This window comes from Enoplosus armatus, chromosome 13, assembly GCF_043641665.1.
Source record: "Enoplosus armatus isolate fEnoArm2 chromosome 13, fEnoArm2.hap1, whole genome shotgun sequence".
NCBI lineage: Eukaryota > Metazoa > Chordata > Actinopteri > Centrarchiformes > Enoplosidae > Enoplosus > Enoplosus armatus.
The window spans coordinates 14,685,698-14,708,995 of NC_092192.1; the positions used below are offsets into that span (position 1 = coordinate 14,685,698).

The window sequence follows — 23,298 nt, forward strand, 5'->3', positions numbered from 1 at the left end:
TAAAAAGGCGCAGAGCCAAGTCGACGTCTCATTTCCTCTTAACCTTAACCTCTCATTTTATGTGAGGCTCCAAACTTTTTACACCGCTGTGATGGAGAAAATATTCACTTTGAACTTGTGTGACTTGAATAATGCAGCAGTGTTTGCTTCCACTTTGCCACAATTAATTTAAAGGGAATGGCAATGAATCATGAATGCTTCTACCTGTATTAATCAGCATTTGTTTTGTGTTCCAACACGAAGCGTTCGTTAAATCCTTTCTTCTGTTATGATACACAGATGTATTCTTATTTAACAGAATTAGAAAAGATTAAAAAGGTGATTTGCCCAGGGATCAGAACATATGTTCGGCTGAACAACAACTAGAGATCAAAATAGTTTCAGTGTTGTAGTGAATTTATTATTAGCTGAGGAAGAAAAGTCACTGACCGCTCTCCCGTGTGAACCCTGAGACTGAGTCTTTAACTGGAAATGATTAATGTAATGGTTCTGTCTGGTGAATCTCTGATGAGCGTGTAAACTCAAGCCAAACCGCTCAGAGGTCAGGCATCTCAGACCTGTACTTAATCCTCAGTGCTTTGGGTCAGTCACTTTCATTCACAGCAGTGTTGATCCTCTCCGGTAGCATCTTTGCTTTCTGTCCAGTGGGAAGCTTCCTCCCTAACTAGGCCACATCCTGTACTGGGACAGAGACCAACCACAACATGTCTTGATATGCATCCCGACAGACAAGAAAAAGAAAAGTGTCAGACATTAACACATTTTCTTCATCTCACCCTCACGCCTCTCGTCTCACTATTCCACATTTTTAAAGTAGTTGAGCTCATCCACACGTGCCACAGGAGGGTTTTGTTGTACAGTAAGACGAGGAGTCAAGCAGTGTCAATTGCTGTGCATGTTGGCAGCTGGCCCCCACCAGACCAGGAGACAGGAAGGGGACAGGAACTACAGGAAGCCGAGGTCTAATCTCGCTAGACACAACTCTGCCAAAGACACACAAACACGATTCACTGCATAAGTTTTTATGTTGACGTGCACATGCTCACAAAAACAACGCTGGAAAGCTGACACGTGATGGAAAATCATTTTGTCTTTTCATTTGCATGCTTGAAGTTCACTGTTGTTGATGACCTGAGTGCCAAGGACATCCAGAATTAGCATTTTTAAAGATTAACCAACGATGTAACGTGGTCAAGAATACCTGGAGGACAACCATATTATGAATGTGATAAGCTTTTGCTAAGGAGTTATTTGAATACTCCCAACATGCAAAACAATCTTCACTGACCTTTCTAATAGCAGCTATAAGTCATCAAACTAATGTTTATCATTAATTATACCTATAGTTAGCCATGTAAGAACATCTGCTGATGTTAATATGGAAAAAAATGACCAAAGTGAAGGATTTTTTAAAAAGGAATAGTTTTTTGGGAAATACACTCTCGTGTCTGTAAAATAAATATGAAGCTGCTGCCAGCAGCCAGTTAGCTTAGCTTAGCACAAAGACTGGAAACAGGGTAGACAGCTAGCCTGGCTCTGTCCAAAGCTAACAAAATTCTTCTACCAGCGTGGATGTACATATTTAACAGACAAGATGTAGCAGGTTGATTAGTGAGACATACCCAGGCTAGCTGTTTCCCCCTGTTTCCAGTCTTTGTGCTAAGCTAAGCTAACCGGGAGCGTAATGTAACATGAGAGTGATATTAATATTCTCATCTAACTCTTGGCAAGAAAGCAAATAAGCGTAATTCCCAATGTTGAACTATTCCTTTAACTTAAATGTGAAACATGGAGGTATCAAATTGCCCGAGGCACCAGAACATCCCATAAGCATTTGATTTCAGGGTATCGGCTTTGCAAAATTTAAAACATGTGCTCACAGTATTCCCTGAAACACATAAGGTTTTGAGTTATACCTGGAGGACAATAACTCTCCTATCAAGAAATTACTTCACTACTCCAAGAAACAGGACAAACCTTCGTACTGAGCATGGAACGGAGCAGCTTTAAGTCCCAAACCACCAAACAAATATTATGCAAGCAGATGTGATTCCTTTGCTCCGCAATTGATGATTTATTTCATTTTTGTGTCTCGTATTGATTGACCCAATGGATTTCACTGACACAAAAATATTGTCAGTGTTTGTTTTTATGTTGAAGTAATTTTGTGGTACATGTCAGTAGTATCGTATGTCGGGATGTGGTGTAAAAGGAAAGTATTGAGCATACAGAAATAGGCCTACATTATAATGACACCAAGATGTTATCAGCCTGTCATGGCTTCATGTTAGCTGGCCAAGCCAAGCACATTTAGAGCAAGTAGCTTGATGGCTGTCATATTGACAAACATGCTGATAAGCCCATCTAGTTTTTATACATTCGTCATCTGTAAATCCCAAAACCTCTCTTCCCCTTCTCACGCTCCTCTTTTCCATTATCCCCTCTGTCTCCATTTCTCTAGGTGTATGAGGGTAATTGGCACTCTGTTTCTTTAATTAAAATGAGGGCTAATTGTAGCTGAAGCAGGGCAAATGTTCATAGGCCTATAATTTCCCTATCACACTCCAGAACCATGGAGAGAGTGGAAAATAGGGAGGGAAAGAGCACGCAGGAACGAAATAATGGCCACAAAAATGAAGAATTGTGAACGGGACTCGGAGCAAATGGGTCCTGCTCTCGAATTTGAGGTCAGTTGTCTAAAACCCGAAGACAGCTGTATAGAAAATGAGGGTGTGATATTTGCCGTATAGCCCACCCCTGTCAAAAATACAGGGTCAGGTTTTACATTTCAAAAGAAAAGCGTGTACAACACCCTCTATTGTTGTCTGCCTTTCATACAGAAAACTCAATACCTTCTCCATGCCTGTATTTTTCTGACATGGTTTCATGATTATAATTAAAAACTATGCCGTGCTAATACTGATATCTCGGCCCATGTACTTCAGACCTGCCTCTCGGTGTCTTTACTTGGGGAAACAAATAGGCTAATAATGTGTATTTTATAATATTTAACAACTTTTAACATATAACATGTCTCCAGTGTGAAGTGTAATTCCAAGGCTCAGCCCAAGCCTTCTTGCCAGCGCCAGTATCACTTCAGATTTCTCTAGTGTCTCCTAATGTGAACGATTGCACTGTAATTACTGTAGAATTGTTTGTTTTGGATGTTAAATATGGCCAGATGACGAATTTTCATTGTTCCTACGATTTTCTAGCACTGGGGTCAATTTTCCGGCGGTGGGTGGCCGTCGCTGCTGTAAGAATGTAGGGGAAACGCCAGCTTCCTCTAACAGGGCTTAAGTCTGGATCTACTTCAGTGAAAGGCAAGGCCGTGCATGCACATAATAGAAACACTCACCATCTCATAGAAACACTCACGCTCACGCATCCTGTCTCATAAACCTTAATGATAGAGCACGATAAACAGTGATTATAATGCCTGGAGGGGGGGGGGGGGTCTTTTCCACTCCTGCAGGAAAAAGACATATGAAACAGAGGCAGGTGTGCATGTGAAAGGTGGAGACAGGGCCTGAGCATTATGAAGGTGTGTTTTTGAATTATGTTGCAGTGAACTGGAGGTAGACTAAATGCAGGGAAAATCACCTGCCTGAACTTTGTCATCCAATTATCCTCCTCATCCACCTCTCTCCTGTTTTTCTCTGCTCTCTGCAGACTTTCCTTTCCTCCTCTTCATCGCCTCAGATTGTTATTGTGAGAAAGCTGCTGGGCTTCTGTGGTTTTGACCAGGGGGAGAAGCATGTACAGTATGTTTGTGTTTCTTTACAGGGAGTTCGCATAGAGGGGTAAAATGAGCAGACTGCAAAAGAGGAGAAACTGGTTATACACAGGGAGAAGTCATTGATTAAAGTCACATTTCCCTCTCAGTGTGATATAATGACGAACCTGCTACATATGCAACGCTGATAATTAGTGATGTCAAGTCACTGCTCTCATATGCTGTGCAGGAGACAGGTCACCCAAACCATGGGAACGAGAAAATGACACTGAGGTGGAATGCAATAAGAAGGATTTGAGTAATTTGGCTGTACGACAGTGAGAGTGGGGTTCAGAAGTTTGTGTGTGTGTGTGTGTGGGTTGTTCGCTGAGGAAATGTATTAAATTAGCAGCAGCTAAGATGTGAGCAGCGGTGGGCGTGATTTAGTGATCATTGAAGAAACCATTATGGAAAAACGAGGATATAAAGAGTCAGATATTTATAGATGTCACTCGATGTTTTCCATTTAAATCACTTGTTCTTTTACTGTTAATTATTTTGTATTAAAATGTTTATGTGTTGCAGTTAAACTAAAGGAGGAATAGTAGTGGGGCAGAGGAGTATAATATTCAACATGTATTTGTTTGTATTTTTATAGAAATTATGACTTAAGACCAACTATATTATCTTGTTAATTCAAAATATTTCCTAGTAGAATATGGGATTTGGGATAATTTATTAGAAAAGTGAGGGAAAATAAAATAAGTCATCACCTCCATCGAGCCCAGTGGAACAACAAACTGATTTACCATAAACTATGTGCTGAGAATATCCAAACACCCCTTTATATTCAGTTTTAAGTGTTGAGTGCGGCTATGGAAGGACTAAACACACGGCCTACAGTCCATCCTGAATAGACCTCACTCGTCCGCACTATCTGATCTTTAACTGACAATTTAAGGGTCATTAGTGTTAAACAATGGCGTTTGTCTGTGGACGGCTACAGCTATAACATTTGTCTCAGTAGGAAGTCAGATTCTGCCTTTATATCAGAGTGTTTTTCGTGCCTTCCTGTGTGTTTCGTAGGGATGTGGGTTGGTAAGTGAAGTGGTAAATGTGATTGCCTCTCACTTTACTCAGGATCACAGCGATTAGTAACTGTAGGCGTTGCAGTTATTTTTGTAAAATACTACAAGTGTTGGTGTTGAACAGTGTTGTGCAAAATATATTCATAGAGCACACGGAGTCCCTGATAGCCTTCTTGTCTTCATAACATTCTGTGTTAAAGCTTTTTCTAAACATCCTGTTCTCTTGTATACAGTGTTGCACAGGAAACGGACTATAGTCATTTGCAGTTACATTATTGAACGGACAATGAAAGTAACCTGGACGCTGATATTAGGATTACGCTGTCAGGATACATTTTCACGATTTTATCGTATTGACACTGGTAGTCATCAAAATATGGGAGTTATGCATTTTCTTTCTTTACTTTAGGGCTGCAACTAATTATTATTTTTATTATTGAGTAATTTATTGATTATTTTTATGTTCAAAACCCAAAGATTCAATTTGCAACCATATAAATCATGAATTTCTCACATCTGAGAAAATGTTACAGTATGTTGTGTCAGTCAACTAATCAATTAATGGACTAATCATTACCACTTCTTAACTTTGGGGTTCGTTAAACTGAAGTTTCAGACAATGCGAAAAATGCAGTTCTAGTTGAGGTTTTTTTAGACTACGTTCTGTGTAATATACATTTCAAAGAAGTTAACTGTAGATAATAATTAACACCTTTTATCTCTGAAAATGTAAACCAGTATCACTGGAACTTGACAAATGGCAAAAGCTATTATTACCAACAGGAGAAGTATTATTATAGAGCTACGGGGCCGTCTAATCTCCACATTTGGATAAATACAGGTGCAATCACTGAATCTGTGTATAAAATTAGACACTTGACTTGCAGGCATATATTCAGAGCAGATGTTTTGGACAACAAAGCAACATGTTGAAGCAAGTAGGAGGTGGAAGCAGCACATCTTAAACAGTTGAGGAAGCAGCACTTTGGCTTCATCGAGTGAAGCATGTGAAGCATTATTACAGAAAAATCAATAACATGGTGGACAAAATACTTAAATTCACATGTAGAAACAAAAATTGGGGGAAAAAGAAAACCATGAAAGAAAACTGGGGAAAGATAAGGTATTTAAATGCAGTAGTATTGTATTTGTCTATGTGTGTGTGCAGAGTGTGTATTAGTGGGGTTATGAGATGCCAGGCTTTATAGTTGAGCCTTATATTGGGAGCCTAATTCAACAAAACATCTTAATAACCCCAGTGATAAACTCACACTGAAACCCCCATTTCCTCCAGCATCCATTTTCATGCAGGTGCTCTCCTTGATCATGGCACACAAGAGAGCCGCATTAAATCCTGTTTATTGGTAAAACCGAACTGCCTCACCCTTGAGATGAGCTTCCTCAGGGAACATGCAGGGCTCTAAAAGCCGGTCTGTGACAGAAACCTCATCCCATCAGTATAAACACGAGTCACAATTCAGCAGAGACAATCTGCTAAGACAGCTGGGGAGGAGAAAAAAAAAAGATGTCCTCACATGAAAAGAAGTCCCTTCACCCTAACTTAACTCTGCTTCAAGTTACATGCACTTCAGGTCCCGGATTTTATTGAGATACTGAATCATAGCAGAGCAGCTCAGTTTGTTTGTGAGCTGGCAGCCTGCCCCTCAAAAGATTACAAAAAATCAATTCTATTGTAATCACAGATCGTGACTGGAAGGGCTTAAATCTTGTGTGTGTGTATCTGTGTAAGTCTGGTTGATTCTCTTGTTCCAACTATTTGTCCCAACTCTCTCTGGACTAAGGCGGACTCTTTTCACCAGGTTTAGTGTGACCACAGGCATGGTGTGTTGCTGGGAACACAAGGGACATCAGCGGGGAATAAAAACAAACATGAGAGGAAAGTCAATTTTAGGGTAGTGGGAACATTTCTGTAGATGTAATTGACTGGTGAAACTTCATCTTTTACCCTAATCCCAGTATAAGCCATAGCTGATACTTGGCAGAGAGCTCGGGACTCGAAATATGTTCACTCTGTGGTTTTAAATTCGTTTATGTGTTTCTCTGAATGTAAATGAGTCTCATACGTGTCATTTTTTTATTTCCAGCTGTGAGTGATATTATGTGTTTTATCTTTTTCACAGAGGTACTGATGAACACTAAGACAGAAACGTCTGATCTCAAATGGACCATCTTCTCAAATGCCAAACCCGAGGTATGTAGCCCCAGCTTCGCCATGTTATCTGTATTACTAACGCAGAGCTTGTGGTGACTGGGGATCTTTTGGCTTCCCGCTGTTCCTTTGTTACTTTGGCTATAAAAGAGTTCCTTATATGGCAGGTAACTGGCAGAATAAAGGAAACGCCAGAGTGAATGTGGGATTCAAAGTATATTGAAAGCAGATGCTTTGATATATCCCATCAACCTTGGAGTTGAAGTCACTGGCTGCCCACAATTTTGAATAGTGCAGCCAGAAAAAGACATATTTGTAATTTGATCAACTGAGGGGTGGTTGCTAGGGTATTTTTGCCAGCAGCGTCAGTGACCAAAACTGCTCAACTTGCTGATGTCTCGGAAGGAGAATGGTTACAGTGATGCTGGCAAGGAGATTTCTGGAACTGGACAGAAATCCTCAACAAGTGTGTGCTTTTGATTAAGATGCAAAGCGAAACAGGCCGACAGTATCTAAAAAGTTTGCACAGCACATTATCATCTGAAGCAGTCTATCGAAAGCGCCACATTGTCAAAAACATGGCTGGATTGTGTTTTTTTTTATAAAACTAACATAACACTGAAGAGTATCACAGTGATTTAGTCAATAATGGCAGGCCGCAGTAGAGACATGCCATGAGCTGTCTGCATCAAAGATTACAGATATAAAAAGGTTCATATATGGTTATTTATTTTTAGCATTAAAGGATTACTCGTGCAGTGACCGTTGAAAAGGTGCCCTTTCGGAACGAGGCGATTGCCTCAAGACTTTGCTACATTGAAACATATCCGGTCTCTCTGTCTTCATCTGTTCTTGAATGTACTGTAGCGAGCGATGGGGAGCGAGCTGTACCCAGCATGCCGTTTGGCAGTTAATATGGGTCCCCTCTCAATACACTACACAGTTAGCTAATAAATATTACTATGTCGAGGTTGTCGAGAAAACTGACGGACAGACATACAAACATACACACAGGCTCCTTCCTTTATAGTTAGATGATGCCCTCATTGTAGATATATGTGGCAACTCTGAACCCTGTCAGATATAAATTCTGGCTTCTCAATTTCATATAAATTACTTGAACATCATTGAGAAATGTTGGCTGTTGCATTCGCTTTTCATGAGGAGACCAAATCAAGCTAAAATTCACGTTAAACCTTCAGTGTGATCATTTTACTTCTACTGAAATGTATTTGATAGTAAAACAGGATTTACACAGGTTGAATGTCAATGTCTGCATCAAACACAGTGAAAGTCGTGTCACTCACCTCGCTCAGACTTGCGCTTTGTACAGAGAAAAGTGTCAAACACGTCTGCCAAACTCAATTCTCTGATGTTATGTTCAAATTAATTATGTAGCCTCCTAAAATGTGATTGGCCTTACATAGAGATCTCACATTTTAACAATTGCCTCAAATTACTTTTGTCAAATCGAGATGAGCCCTGTGGGATATTTTGAGCATCTTCATCGCAAAAAACATTTTGTTCACAGAAATGTGTGCTGCTGAAGTCCATAGCATTTTTTTTTTTTTGGAGATTAAAAGGGAAATTCTCCCCTCAAGAGATTCAAACCTGACTCTCAGTGCTCTGCTGCACTGTAATTCATTCAAACCAGTATTCTGCCTCACTCAACACATCATCTGCAAATGGATTTTTAAAGATTTACATATTTACATAACTGAATTTCTGAGCCTCAAGTTCAGCAAATCTGCTAAATTCTGCCCTGAGTATGTTAATTTCTTGCTTGTTTCCCACTCTTGGGAACATAGTGGTGGTGAGCATGTTTGCTGTTGACTCAGAAGTCAAACATTAAAGCATTTCTCTGTTGCATTTGGCTCCCCAACAAATGTAGATTTCTGCTGAGGGGTTTCACTTCATACGTATTTGTGATATCCCCTCTGTATTCTTGTATTTTAGTGTGTTTGAAGGGCGAGAGCTGTGCCTGTCTCGGATGCTGTGTGCAGTAGTGTGCTCTGTTTGACAAGTGAGACTTGTATTCCCACTAGCTGGGCTCCAGCTCAGCAGGAGGAATGATTTAACAACCCAGATTCAAATTTGGGCTGGATTAAAAATCCACAGCAGGCCAGATCTGTCCCACGGGCCTCTGACAGGTGCAGTGCAGCAGAGGGCCAACAAAGAACTGCAACATTATTACGATGAATAGGACTTTTAATGTGACCAATTATATAAAAACCCTTGTGAAAGTCTTTACAGGAGAATTAAATACTGATATATAAGGGCTCACAAAAATGTTCACAAGTTTTCTGGGTCAGATGTCATTTTAACTTGCAACCTGACAACCCTTTGTTCTCCTCTTTGCTCTCAGTGGGAGGAAGTAAGCGGTTTAGATGACGAGAACAACAGCGTCAGGATCTGTCAGATCTGTCAGACCGACAGCTCATCCAGCCATTGGCTGCGCAGCGGCTTCATCCAGCGGCGAGGAGCGTCTCAGGTTTACGTGGAGCTGCGATTCACCATGATGGAGTGTTCATCCAGGAGCACCCACCACCGTAGCTGCAAGGAGACCTTTAACCTCTATTACTACCAGGCAGACTCCAACGAGGCCACGTCCACCTACCCACCCTGGATGGAGAACCCGTACACCAAGGTACATCCACGTCCACCCTCTGTTATATGTGATATGTGCATTAGTCACATTAGGCTCATTGTTATGGGATAACCTGTTATTATTATTCAAGGATGACTCTGTGTTTTTCGAGGAATGATTTTTAAAAATATTTAATGACTTTTAACCTACCGAACATCTGCATTAAAGGGATACTCAGATCAGTTTACGTGCCATGGTTAGAACCCTTCAGCCTGTGAGAACCACAGTATAATGTCCTATTTGGCTCTGGAGGAACTTTTTCACATCTGGAAACATAATTAATTACAGTGCTGCAATTAACGATTATTTTCTCAATCAGTCGATGTGTTGGTCTATGAAATGTCCAAAAGCCCACAGTGATGCCTTTATGTTTGGTGCTTGATGTTTTGTCTGACCAGCAGTCCAGATGTTCAATTGATGTTCAGAAAAACAGCAAATCCTCACACTTGAGAAGCTGGAACCATGAAATGGCATTTTTCCTACTGAATCAATGAAAATAGTTGCAGATTAATTATCTGTCGATTGACTAATTGATCACACGACTAATCATTGCAGCTCTAATTTTTTTTTACGAAACTACAGACTGCCTATATTACAAACTGAGCATGTGGAGTTTAAAAGACATGGGAGGGCCCGATGAAAAGAAGTTACTGAAAGATATTTTGGCTCCTGCTGCATCAAATTGACCATTCTTTAAAAAACATCTGTCTCTTGTGAACTACTTAACTTTATGTAAGTGCAGTATTAAATCACTGAAATATCTTTTTAATGCAATCAAGAAAAAAAATGCATAATGCATTCAGAAAAGAAGAACCGCAATGCATAATTTCCAAATCATTGAAAAGTGTAAGATTGTATGAGGGCTCCGTTAACGAGTTCTCATCTTTCCCTTTGACAATATTAGTGAATCTCTCCAAAACAAGGCAGACTTTAAGTTCCCATCATACATTTCATTAAAGCACTTTACTGGCGGTTAGATCGACTTCTAAGATGCAGTTGGCTTCCGTTCATTTCGTTACAATATCAAAATCAGCTTTCAGAGACAAACAAGTTGCTTTAGTTTATTGCAGTTGACATTAGATCACTTTTATTTTATGTCCAAGTTGTGTTATCGTCTCATGGGACGAAGCACTGTTGTGAAAACTCTCCTCGTCGCTGAATTCAATCTGTTTCACAGCCTGCTTGTTTGCTTATGCTTTATTCATCTTCTGGGTTTCATTTTCCAAATACATAGCTTATGAACGCAGTGCTTTTCGGCATCTCATCGTCAAACCTCAGATGTTGCAGCGTCCTTGAACACACCGCCAAAGAGAGGTTTTCAAAAAAAGAGTGCCTGCTCCTCGGCTTCATTACCACTTAATAATGTAACTTTGACAGAAAAATAAAAGTGATGAAATGTTCACTGTGATGAATTACCTTTCTCCCAAGCACGTTTCAAGTCCCTGCAAGTAGAGGTTCAAAGCGTACTGTAACAAATGGGAAACAATGGCTGCCTGGAAGGTAGTAAATCAATCTAAAATCACAGTGGTATGCTTTGGAAAATGTTCAATAATGTAAAGCATATGTGATGTCTAGTTAATGGGCTAAAATGGCTAAAACATGCAAAACCGCCAGTCTGGTCCTTTTTAAGACTGGATCCTGTGTGTTGGAATCTGGTCATTACATAACATCCTTTCTCTTTCTTCCTGTCCTAGGTGGACACAGTGGCTGCAGACTTTCTTCTGAGGAAGGATGGGGAGCGGAAATTTAATGTGAAGACCTTAAGACTCGGCCCCCTATCAAAGAGAGGCTTCTACTTGGCCTTTCAGGCTCAGGGCGCCTGCATGGCCCTGCTGTCCGTCAGGGTGTTCTTCAAGAAGTGTCCTCCCCTGGTCAGTGCTCTTTCCTCTTTCCCCGAGACTGTTCCCCGCACTCTGGTGCAAGAGGCGCAGGGTGTGTGTGTGGAGCACGCTGCCCAGCAGGGGCCCCGACCTCGGCCGCCAAAGCTCTTCTGCGGGGAAGATGGCCAGTGGGTGGGCCAGCCAACAACCTCCTGCGCCTGCTTATCAGGATTTGAGCCCACTGAAGGACACACGAGATGCACAGGTAAGAAGGAGGCAAGGATAGGCCACTTATACAAGTATGTATATTGACTACACCCACCCCACATAGGCTGCAGAGCAGGCAGACTAAACAAGAAAACAATGGTAAGATGAGGGTGGGGCTCGCTGAGGGTCGAATTGCTGGAGAGGAAATGAGAGTCCGAGGAAGTTAATGAGGCGGGGGAGCAGCAGTGACACGGAGGGGACAGAGAGAGGTCAGGTGGAGCAGCACTTATCTCAGAAAGGAAGAGCAGGGTCAAAGGCTTACTGCTGCGACAACTCATGGTTCAGCTAAGATAGAAGGAACGCAGGAGGACTGGAGAGGTGAAGGGAGCGAGAGGAGGGGGAACGCTCGGGGTAAAGATCACATCACTTTTAGAACATCAAAGCGAAGCACACAAAAAAAAAGGAAGAAGCAGGATGATTCTCTCAGGAGCTGTGCAGCAGCTCTGTCTAATGAGTCCAATTAACAAGCCTCGTGCATGAACACCCCCCACGCGCACATTTACACACACGCACGCACGCACACACGCACACACACACACACACACCAACGCAAATGAATGTTGAGCACTAAAAACAAAGAAACAGAAAGCAGAAATGCTGCATTTTCTCAAGAAAATGTGTGGTTGCATCTGTCTGCGTTTGAAGGTACGATTGAGTTTGATCTCTGTGGGAGGTATAATGATTTTTCATGACAAAAAAAATCATTTCCGACATTTTGCTTCTGGTGAAGTGAGGTTGGCATTTTCCAGCGTTCTACCACTGAGGAGAGCTGTGAGGAAAAAAACACTCACCAGACCATAAAGGGAAATTGCCTTTATAGCAAGATTGAACAGTTAATTTGCTTCGTAGGCCGGTCATTTTAGAAAATGAAATTGACATCTAGGTTTAAAATTGAATTAATTTTGCTGTAATGCCATTATCTCCCATAGACAATACATATATTTTCTGGGTCAAACACTACCCTCTAACGTAAAACTTGAAAAATGTTTGATTGAGTTGATTTAGTGTTATATATGAGCTTGATTAGACCACGTCTTTGATGTAGAGCTCAGGCAGACTACAAATACTGTAACATGGGAGGGGTATATTACCCCATGTTCCAGTATAGCTTTACCAATGTTATGTAATATAAAAGGATATAAGACGACACCTTGAATATTCCTTAATAGATTCGAAGTCAACAAACTCCAGAAATTATTAATATTAATCTTCATATTTGAGACAACCAAGGCCAAAGTGAAAAGTTTGTCCATTCATTATTTATTCCAGGCCCTTGATGGATAGGATTTGGTCAGACTGCTGCGAGTGCAAAATATTTACACAGCTGAATTCATTGGAAAACGCTGTTTAGAGAGCAATAGTAACGGGCTGTTTCTGTAAATCAGGAAGTGTCATTTGTGTTATCTTGAGGAAAATGAGAGCTCAAAAGCACCCAGGTTAGTTTCATAATTTATGACAGTCACTTTCATTTGAAGTATATAATTTTAACACCTTTGAACAGGTGAGACATACAGCAGCACACACAAATACATTATTAACATGTGGGAAATTCCAGCTGGCAAAATGTCGGTAGGAAAGGCCAGAGTGTGTGGACGCTGCACAACAAGTCAGTTTTGACTATAACAAAGCTCCACTTGGTGTGAAAGTTTATTGTTTTACTCCTCTCGCTCAGCAGCTGGGTCTGCATTTCAACCGCCACACATTGAACGCGTATCATAAACACTGCGGCTTTTGGTCACTGTGTGTGGCGTTACAAGGTGACTGTTCATTACACATTCACGTGCAGGACAAGTGTGTGTGTTGAATCTGGTGTGTATGGAGGAGAAAGGGTTTCGACTAGGGCTGCAACTAACGACTATTATCATTATCAATTCATATATACATTATTTATTTTATATCATTTTTTGTTGAAAAAAGTGGTAAATCCTCTCATTTGACAGTACCAGAGAACGTTTGGCATTTTTGCATTAATCAATTGGCAAAATAGTTGTCAATTAATTGAATAACCAGCTTATCCTCTCAGCACTAGTTCATTCTCAGTTCACTGTTTCTTTACATCTTGAGAGCCACAGTGCTGTTCGGATCAATAAGCAGTTCTTTGTGAGGACTCCCACATGTTTGGTGTCGTTATTCAGATGTGTTCAGGTAAATTCAATGATAGGCAGCGTGTCAATGACAGACAGGGTTTATTCTCCAAATTGACTATTACTATCAGATTCATTACTGAGATTGTCCTCAGTTTATAGCCCTCATTACGTGGCTCTGTCTGTCAATCTGCAACCATCTGGCACCAGAGTACCCTGAAAAACACAGAAATGTATTTGCAAATTCAATTTGACTCATGTCTGTCTGGCGCACAGTGGGTGTGACTGATTGTGTGCGATGTTCTGTAGTATTCACAGGTCCAGAATCAGGCCTCATGATGATTTGCCTTCTTTTGTTTTCCCCTCCTGTCCTCCTCAGCCTGTCCTGTGGGTCAGTTCAAGCCGGGCACAGAGGGACAGTGCACAGGCTGTCCAGGATTCAGCCACGCTGCCATCAGGGGGGCGTCAGTGTGTTCGTGCCGTTCTGGATATTTACGCGCAGAATCAGACGCTCCCGACACCCCATGCACTAGTAAGTATTCAGAAATCAGTACTTATGCACGAATCCTCATGCAAATGTGGAGGTGCTAAGCAACACAAGTATCCACTCGCTTGTTTTCTCTCTTTACCTTCCCCTGCCATTCTTCACTTTGTTTTTACCGTCTCTGGTGCTATTACTCTTTTCCTCTGGTGTCATTTAGCCAAACTCCTCTAATCTGCTTTGTGCTCTTTGTCCCACTGCTGTGCATTGAGATGCATGTCTTTTGTGACAGGTTGTTGGGGGTAGGGCTTTCACTCAAAAGTGGAGTAGGCATTGATGGTCTCAAGTGACACCTCCAATGTGGATTCAAGGAATTTCAATTCAGCCACATGTTGGTTGTGTGAATGGGAGGGACTTTTTAATTAGGTGCACTCTTTTGCAATGGCCATAAAGAGGATGTGAAACAATTTGAAACAGCGTGGGGCTGTTGACTGTTCCTGTCCTCCGCAGGTGTGATATCAATGCTGACTAGAACTTACATCCACCAATTTTATTATTACTGATAACTTTAATTACAAAGGCTTTATCTTAATTATTAATCACTTAATTAGGCCATCCCTATTATATATTCTGTTATTGTACTGGATTGCCTGTGCAATTCTGCACATCACTTATATTTTCAATTTGTATGCAAAATTGCAAACCAGCCATGCCATCTGTAAATCATGCGGACCTTTTCCCCTGAAAATAAGTGTTTTACATTGCTGTGACAGCCTCTGTGATTTTTAATAAAGTGGATTCTGATTGTTAAGTCATAAAATGTATGGCCGCTAAAATCCCCATTCCCAAAGGTTGAATTCAGAATTCATTCGCACCCAGATTGTCTATGATGTTGCCCCACTTGGGTTTCCAATGAGAACACCATTAGCACTTAAGTTAGCTGCAGGCTCAGTGACAAAGCTCTGTCTCCTCGGCAGGAACAGAATCTCATTCACAGTGGCTGAGTGGTATTGCTGTTTAGTTATGCTTGGCTTGAGGCAATAGCTATCTTCTTACAGTTTTCAGACGGTGATCATTATCATCCAATTTTAGACAAATGTAATTGCAGCAGTTAAATTCTGCAACACATATGCCACTGCTGTGATGCAACATCACTGCAGGAGCATCGCTCTGCTTCGTGACTGCATGTGCAGACTGAATAAAATGTCTTCAGCGTGTACGGAAAGACGTTAACAAATGGTCTGTGTGGGTCACAGAAAGGTAAAGCATCAGTAGAATGACACCGCAGAAATTATAATTTGATTTCAAAGATAAATTGTATACACTGTGATTGCATCAGGGTCAAGCGATACCTAAATGTTAAAATATGATGGCATTTGTGACCGAATAATGTAACATTATTTGGGGGGTGACTGCTGGTGCTTTCTGAAGGTATTTAGTAGCGATAAAGAAATAGAAAAATCTATCTTTCTATATGTAATGTTGCAATAATGACTGAGTCAGTCTAACAACTTTAAGAAATTGCAACACCTGGGCCATGAACACTTAAAGGAATAGTTTGTCGGACTGTGTCTTGGCTGGGAGCAGTGACTCCCTGGAGTCTCCTCTGGTTGCATGGCCATGTCACAGGGATGGACAAGGAGACTCTAGGAAGTCACTGCACCCTGCCAAGAAATATTATTGCATATTAACCCCTGTAAAAAAACATCAAGTTACCTTTGGACAGAGCCAGGCTGTTTCTAGTCTTAATGCTAAGCTAAGCTAATTGGCTGCTCGCTGTAGCTTCATATTTGGTATCAATCTTCTCATCTAACTCTTGGGAAGAAAGCGAATAAGTGTATTTCCCAAAATGTTGGACTTTTCCTTTAAGCAGGATGATATGCTATTACAGGACCTTGAGGGACAATTCTTCTGCTGACCTCCAGTATTTACAATATAGGGAATGCAAAATTGGTTTAACTTTGGCATTTCTTTTATCACTGTAGGACCTCCCTCAGCCCCGCGCAGCATCGTCACCCAGATCAACGACACCACGCTCAGTCTGGAGTGGAACGAGCCTCTGGACAATGGTGGCAGAACGGACCTGAGCTACGCTGTCGGGTGCTCCGTGTGCAGGTCACCCAAGGGGCCGTGCCTCCCCTGCGGCGACAGCGTCACCTACCGGCCCGAGCAGCACGGCCTGCTGGGTCGCAGGCTGGAGGTGTGGGGTCTGCTGCCTCACACCACGTATGCCTTCACTATCCAGGCGCTCAACGGGGTGTCTCAGCTCAGCGGCAAGGACCCTGCCAGTGAAAGTGTCAACATCACCACAAGCCATGACGGTAAGAGGTGGAGGGGAAGAGGAAGAAAGGTATAAATAGTCAGAATTTGATGTGGTATTTATAATTCCTCTGCCATCTGTTGCAGTGCCGTCGCTGGTGTCTGTGATTCGGAAGAGTGACTCCACAGAGAGCAGTCTGACACTGCACTGGTCAGTCCCAGCTCAGCCACACTACACCATCCTGCTGTACCAGCTACGCTACTGTGAGAAGGTGAGAGCTCCATGACAACAGCCCTCAACTGTCTGGCTTAAAGGTCTTATGCTATTCAGGTTTCATAATTTTATTTTCAGGCGTACTATGGCTCGGGATTAGAAAACTCACAGTGCTTTGCAAATAAATGTAAACAGAGGTTTCAAGTCCAAAAACATTCTGAAACTGAAATTGCCTGTAGATCATCCAGCCAAACAATTACATTTCAGATATTTGTCAGTTATATATTGCAGTATATCAGCTCAAGGCATGGCCATCTAATATCTGAGAGTAAGACTTTGTTTCAGTGTTGCATGTGACAACTGTAGTATAAAGCACACACAGGTGCGTGTTTAACATTTTGATGGCTTGCTTTGTGTTTTTGCTCCTCCAACATATTAGTTAACACACTTCTGATTTTATAATGATGTTTTCATGTACTGTAATTGGATTGAATGAAACTCCAGGTTTAGTTTGACTGAACTTCACATCAACAATACGTTTATTACTGTTATACGTATAGGATATTTGAATTCCTGTAGATGACCCTTTAGAGGCTTTTTAACAGTCTTTCTGGGTTTGGCTTTTTTCACAGTGATCTCTGTCGTTTCCTCACTTACTTCCAGTCCAGCTAACTCATGTTTTCAAACGGCAGGAGCGACGTAGTGAAGATCAGTGCCACTACACAGAGAGTAACAGAAACCAGGCCGTGCTGACGGACCTCCGCAGGGCCACTCAGTACGAAGTGCAGGTTCGGGCACGCACCATGGCCGGTTATGGCAGCTTCAGTCCTGCTGCCGTCTTCCACACCCTTCCTGACGGTAAGAAAAGGCTCTGTTTGCTCTTGACGAGGGAGTTTAACACACGTTTCTCTCTTTTTTTTTTCTTTCACACATTTTTTTTTTCATTTCCACTGGGAAGGTTTTTTCAGAATCTTTTCTGCACAATCAATCCCTACACAGTTTTTTTGTGTGAATGCATTACCTGTGTCCTTGGATTGAGTTGGTGTCCTTGGATTGAGCCTCTTTAATATTATAAATTCCTGTCATGTTCTTTCTTTTCTTTTTCATACTTTTCTTTACCACCAATGTAAACCTCCCGTCATGATTTCTACTACATTACTCTAACTCTTTCTTTATGTCCGTCTCCTTTTTTTTCATCTCTGTCTCTCTTTGTTTGTCTCCTCTCTCAGGACAAGACTCTGCCTCCCAGTTCTTGGTACCCGGCATCCTTATCGCTGTTGGGATGCTGCTGCTCGTCACTTTCGTCTTTGTGGCCGCCTACTGCATACGGTGAGAACGAGGGGAAGGGAAAGAGGCAGAGAAAAAGATAGATTTGGAAGGGAAAGAAGCTGACAGAATAACAGGAAGCGGAAAAAAGGGGGGAAATCGAAAACCAATAACAAACGTGACCCTAATTTTACAGTTTTGCACCACTTTGTTCTTTTGTTTGTACAAATCATATCTTATCAACAGTGGATTTGCACTCTGTTACCCACACCATTTTTTTTCTGTGTGAGGCAGTTCACACACAAAGCAGTGCTCATGATGCCTTTTGCTTACACAGCTAAAAGTTATCCTGCTCATTAGAACGTTTTCCTTAGGCTTCATTGTTTGAGTAAATAGTGTTGGATGCCATCAGAGGGAGAAAGAGTGAATGTGTATGTGTGTGTGTGTGTGTGTGTGTGTGTGTGTGTGAGAGAGAGAGAGAAATTGAGAGAGATGACGATAGAGGTAGAGGGCAGGGAGAGACAGGATGCAGGCGTCCCAACCCTGTTTCCACAGGACAGGAGAACAATAGCTGTGACCTTGTGACACACACACACACACACACACACACACTCACACAAACCAGTGGCTGAGGCCCAGATCTGCCACTAACCAAGGGTGGTGCATTATTGCTATTTTAGGCTTATGAGGTGGGAGAGGGAGAGAAATGGAGGAAGGCAGGAATCCAGTAGCTATAGGGTTGTTACAGTCTTGCAGGGTTGAGTTTGCGCCAGCAGAATTATAACGGAGACGCTTGTGTCAAAGAGCAGAGCCATAAAGGCTGGCTCAGGTATTCACCGTTTACCACAAGCCATCGTGTATTGTGCGTTTGAGATCGCTGAGGATTGTTTAAGGCCAACAAAAGCCTTTTGTTAACAAGGCAGTCTTTGGGTCAAAAAATAATAAAATGATGGTTATGTTTTTGGAGCAGAAGGTGTCCTTCAAGATACTGTATCTCTGTTGGCTGAAGGGTACTGGTCTGTCGGTGAACTGACCCCTGTGCATGGGGCCAAGATAGCAGAGTATTCCCCAAGGGGATCAATCAATTAACACATTCCCTCTATGCTTGCGTGGATCAAATAAAATAATCATATAATTGGTGATTTTGGCTTTTTTAGAGTCTGTATTTTCATCAGGGAGGCGTCTTTGTTATTCTACTGTTCTTGCATCTTAACAGCCACATTGTTAGACCATTGATTTGCACACATAAAGCATTAGGAATGCTTGCAAGTCTAACATCCATTCTTCAGATAACAGCGCTGCCATGCTAATCTTATTTTATTTATCCCCATCTCTTTCTGCCTGCAGCAGACACAGCCGAGTAAAGGATCCAGAGCTGAGTGACAAAAACAACCAGTACCTTGTTGGCCAAGGTAACAGATCAAGAACACGCACACTAGACCTCAGCTGTGATTTTCAACTCATTCACGTCAAGAAAATAACTTTTGCTGCTCATAGTTCTCTAAACATTTCTTCTTTTCCTTTCCCACGACTCTGTTTATCTTTCTCTCACAGGGGTCAAGGTTTATATCGACCCCTTCACCTATGAGGACCCTAATGAGGCAGTGCGAGAGTTTGCCAAGGAAATCGATGTTTCCTTTGTCAAGATTGAGGAGGTTATCGGTGCTGGTAAGCCCTGCCCGTATGCTTTTCCTACTACTCACGAACGTGTAAACTTTGTACTGGTCAACTCTTTCTGTGGACTCGCAGACTGAATGGTTTTTTTTGTAATCTTCTTTTGTCCTCTTTCAAAATAATAATAAAATCTAATTTACCAAGTTAAATTGATTCTGTGACATTTAAAACAATCGTCCGTATTCGTGTTTATCAGGCAAAATTCAATATGGCAACGTAAATAAAGCAATTAACTGATAAATATGTTCGCAATTTCACCAAACAAAAGGGCACCACTAGCTGCAAGTGAGCTTTCGGTTTGCCGCAGACATAGTGTGTTAAACACCTGTCAAAGGAAACATCCCTAATGTGTGTTTATGTGTCGTTGTGCTACAGGAGAGTTTGGGGAGGTGTGTCGAGGACGGTTGAAGATCCCCGGGAAAAAAGAAAACTACGTAGCAATTAAGACACTAAAGGGAGGCTATACTGATAAGCAGAGACGGGACTTCCTGTCTGAAGCGTCCATCATGGGCCAGTTCCAGCACCCCAACATCATCCACCTGGAGGGGATCATCACGGCCAGCTGTCCGGTCATGATCCTCACAGAGTTTATGGAGAATGGAGCTCTGGACTCTTTTCTACGGGTCAGTGTGACACAGAGAACACACACTGAAACACACAGTCACTTCGCTCACACGCTGAAACACACCGCCTGTCACTCATTCTCCAACTGGATTGTTTCTCTCCTCCGTAGCTGAACGACAGCCAGTTCACGCCCATCCAGCTGGTGGGTATGCTGCGCGGCATCGCCTCCGGCATGAAGTACCTGGCAGAGATGAGCTACGTCCACAGAGACCTGGCTGCCCGCAACATCCTGATCAACAGCAACCTGGTGTGCAAGGTGTCCGACTTCGGCTTGTCACGCTTCCTGCAGGAGAACTCCTCTGACCCGACCTACACCAGCTCTCTGGTGAGATGACGGCCCTCTTCAGATAATGCCTAAGAAACACTTTCATTAACGTCATCTGCAGTATATCTGCCTGTCAGATGGTATTTATACATTTCTGGATCAGGTGAATGGGTGATTGGGACACTCATTTGACAAATTAAACTTATCCATATTGTATACATGTTAAACAATTTAATTTACTCACACGCTTCCCATTTGTTGAACTATTACGACTGCAATATAATGTTTCATTATTTTGCATCATTTTACACCTTTGACTTTCCTTGTCTGTTTTCTTTACTGTGCAGGGAGGCAAGATCCCAATCCGCTGGACAGCACCGGAGGCGATAGCCTTCAGAAAGTTTACCTCAGCCTCGGATGTGTGGAGCTACGGCATTGTCATGTGGGAGGTCATGTCTTTCGGAGAGAGGCCATACTGGGACATGAGCAACCAGGATGTAAGTTGAAAGAAAAAGCCACGGTTGGCCCTTCTTGACAATGATTTTTAAGGTCTTGCGAGGCACAGCATGAAGTCGAGCTTTTCCAAAACAAAATTTAACATTTGCATTCTGAAAAAAATAATAGTGTGAACTTTTCAGGGAATCAGTGAAGTGTTTTGAATAGTAGCTTAATCATGAGAGTGCCAAGCAACACAGTCGTGCTGGGCAAATTAAGTTTAGGATTTCCTATCTTTTTCTCTTCCGTGTTTATTTGTTCTTCCTGTTTGTTCCCTCCAGCAACTCAAAATTGATTTAAATACCATTAAGTTAACGCATCAGTTTGAATTGTCAACATTTTTTTTCCTGTCAGGTAATCAATGCCATTGAGCAGGACTACCGTCTGCCCCCGCCCCCTGACTGCCCCACCCACCTGCACCAGCTGATGCTGGACTGCTGGCAGAAGGACCGCTCGGCGCGTCCTCGCTTCGCGGACCTCGTCAGTGCTCTGGACAAGCTCATCCGCAACCCTGCATCGCTGAAAATAGTGGCTCAAGAAGGAGCAGGGTGAGAGTGTAGATGTGTTTGGGTGATTGACAGAAACCTGCCCCGATAAGGACACAATGGCAGTAAATGTACAGCTTGAGAATGACCAGAAAAAAAGGAAGCATGTCTGTCCTTTCATAATGTCTCTTTCTTAGTGTCCATTTAGAGTTCTAACTGTCACAGCACAGACATTACCCTCCTACTGCCCAATCTTATGTACCACCTTAACGTCCTGCTGTGACCTGTCAGCCACTTGCTGTGCCTATTTCCCATCCTCCACATTCTGCCTGTCAGCCGTCCGCATACAGCAGAGGACGCTCCACCCCTGACAAATCCCATTGTTTGTCCCTGTCAGTCACTCAGCCTCAGATTATACCTCTGGTTGTCGACTGGAATGTTGCCGCAGGATATATATAAGCTCCTCACTGTTGTTTTGGTGACAGTGTGTGTAAGTTGTCCCTTTGTTTCTCCACTCTGTCCCCCAGGCCGTCCTACCCCCTGCTGGACCAGCGTGCACCTTTAGCCCTCTCGTCGTGCGCTTCTGTGGGGGAATGGCTGAGGGCCATCAAGATGGAGCGCTACGAGGACAGCTTCCTGCAGGCCGGCTTCACCTCAGTGGACCAGCTGGCCCAGATCACCACAGAGTCAGTTCCTATCTCCAGTTTTCTCATCTAAACTGATAATTATCTCTGGAGGAACATTTTCACCTTTCAATTCACACTTCCTGGCTACAAGGTCAGGGAGCTAGTGTCATAGCTTTTAGTCGACAATTAATTGCAGACAGGCTGAATTACCGACCACAATTTCCTGAAGTGGAATTTCTATTTGAATTTAAGTATGAGAGACGATGGAAGCCCAGAGAGCAAACATTTGATGACTCAAATAATATTTTAATGTCAAATCTATCTCTTCCACTTTCTCTGCTCTTTTTGTCTAATTAGTGATTTATTCCGTCTGTGTTCAGGGATCTGCTGCACATGGGAGTGACTTTGGCCGGGCATCAGAGGAAAATCCTCTCCAGCATCCAGACAATGACCTTTCGGAACAAGAGCACTGCAACTGTGACCTTCTAGCTCACCTGTCTCCCTACCTGGACGTGAACACCAGCAGCACACAGGTGCAGCCGTGCACTGAGAGCACTCTGGATCCTCTTCCTGTGACCCACTTTGAACACGAACTCCAAGAGAGATTGGCAGAATTTATTAATGACCGGAAGAAAAATAGGAAAATAATCATCCAGAGACAAGCGAGTCCCTGTCACCCACAGTGACCGGGGGACGAAGTTGAGGTTGTGCAGACTGACTAATTTTTACACTTTGTGGTCAGTTTTTTTTTTGTTTTGTTTTTTTAAATCTACCCGAGGTTAGGACCCAATAAATGGGTTAAACCAAGAAGAGAGACGGACCAGAGTTTACAAAGTTTCTGTAGTATCACGTCATTTTGAAAACAGGCAGTTGACTGGTTTGTTCCAATAAAAAGTCACTTCACCAAAGGAGACAAAAAGAAAATGCCAGTGCCAATCCAAGGATTTCAGTTTTCATATTGTTGTGTAATCATGAATGAGAACTGCTTTCACTTCGGGTGTCTTGCATTAAATCCATCTGGATTACATTACTACAAAGACACCTTTCACATCAAGACTGAACATTTTAACTGTCAGATTGTTTCTTCTTTTTTCCCCCCGTTGATTTCAACGTTACCT

At 42.3% G+C, this 23,298-nt stretch overlaps 1 protein-coding gene across 1 annotated transcript in view; it reads left to right on the top strand.

Moving 5' to 3' along the window:
* Positions 1-22,669, top strand: part of LOC139295052 (ephrin type-B receptor 4a-like) — a 33,049-nt gene extending 10,380 nt beyond the window's left edge. Inside the window, exons 2-17 of the mRNA XM_070917128.1 lie at positions 6,945-7,015; positions 9,339-9,620; positions 11,315-11,705; positions 14,171-14,323; positions 16,258-16,593; positions 16,679-16,803; positions 17,438-17,603; positions 17,975-18,074; positions 19,359-19,423; positions 19,566-19,679; positions 20,061-20,308; positions 20,419-20,634; positions 20,922-21,071; positions 21,424-21,617; positions 22,082-22,240; positions 22,561-22,669. Of these exons, the coding sequence (XP_070773229.1) occupies positions 6,945-7,015; positions 9,339-9,620; positions 11,315-11,705; positions 14,171-14,323; positions 16,258-16,593; positions 16,679-16,803; positions 17,438-17,603; positions 17,975-18,074; positions 19,359-19,423; positions 19,566-19,679; positions 20,061-20,308; positions 20,419-20,634; positions 20,922-21,071; positions 21,424-21,617; positions 22,082-22,240; positions 22,561-22,669 (2,879 nt within the window). The remainder of the gene's footprint in view (positions 1-6,944; positions 7,016-9,338; positions 9,621-11,314; positions 11,706-14,170; positions 14,324-16,257; positions 16,594-16,678; positions 16,804-17,437; positions 17,604-17,974; positions 18,075-19,358; positions 19,424-19,565; positions 19,680-20,060; positions 20,309-20,418; positions 20,635-20,921; positions 21,072-21,423; positions 21,618-22,081; positions 22,241-22,560) is intronic.
* The last annotated feature ends 629 nt before the right edge of the window (positions 22,670-23,298 follow it).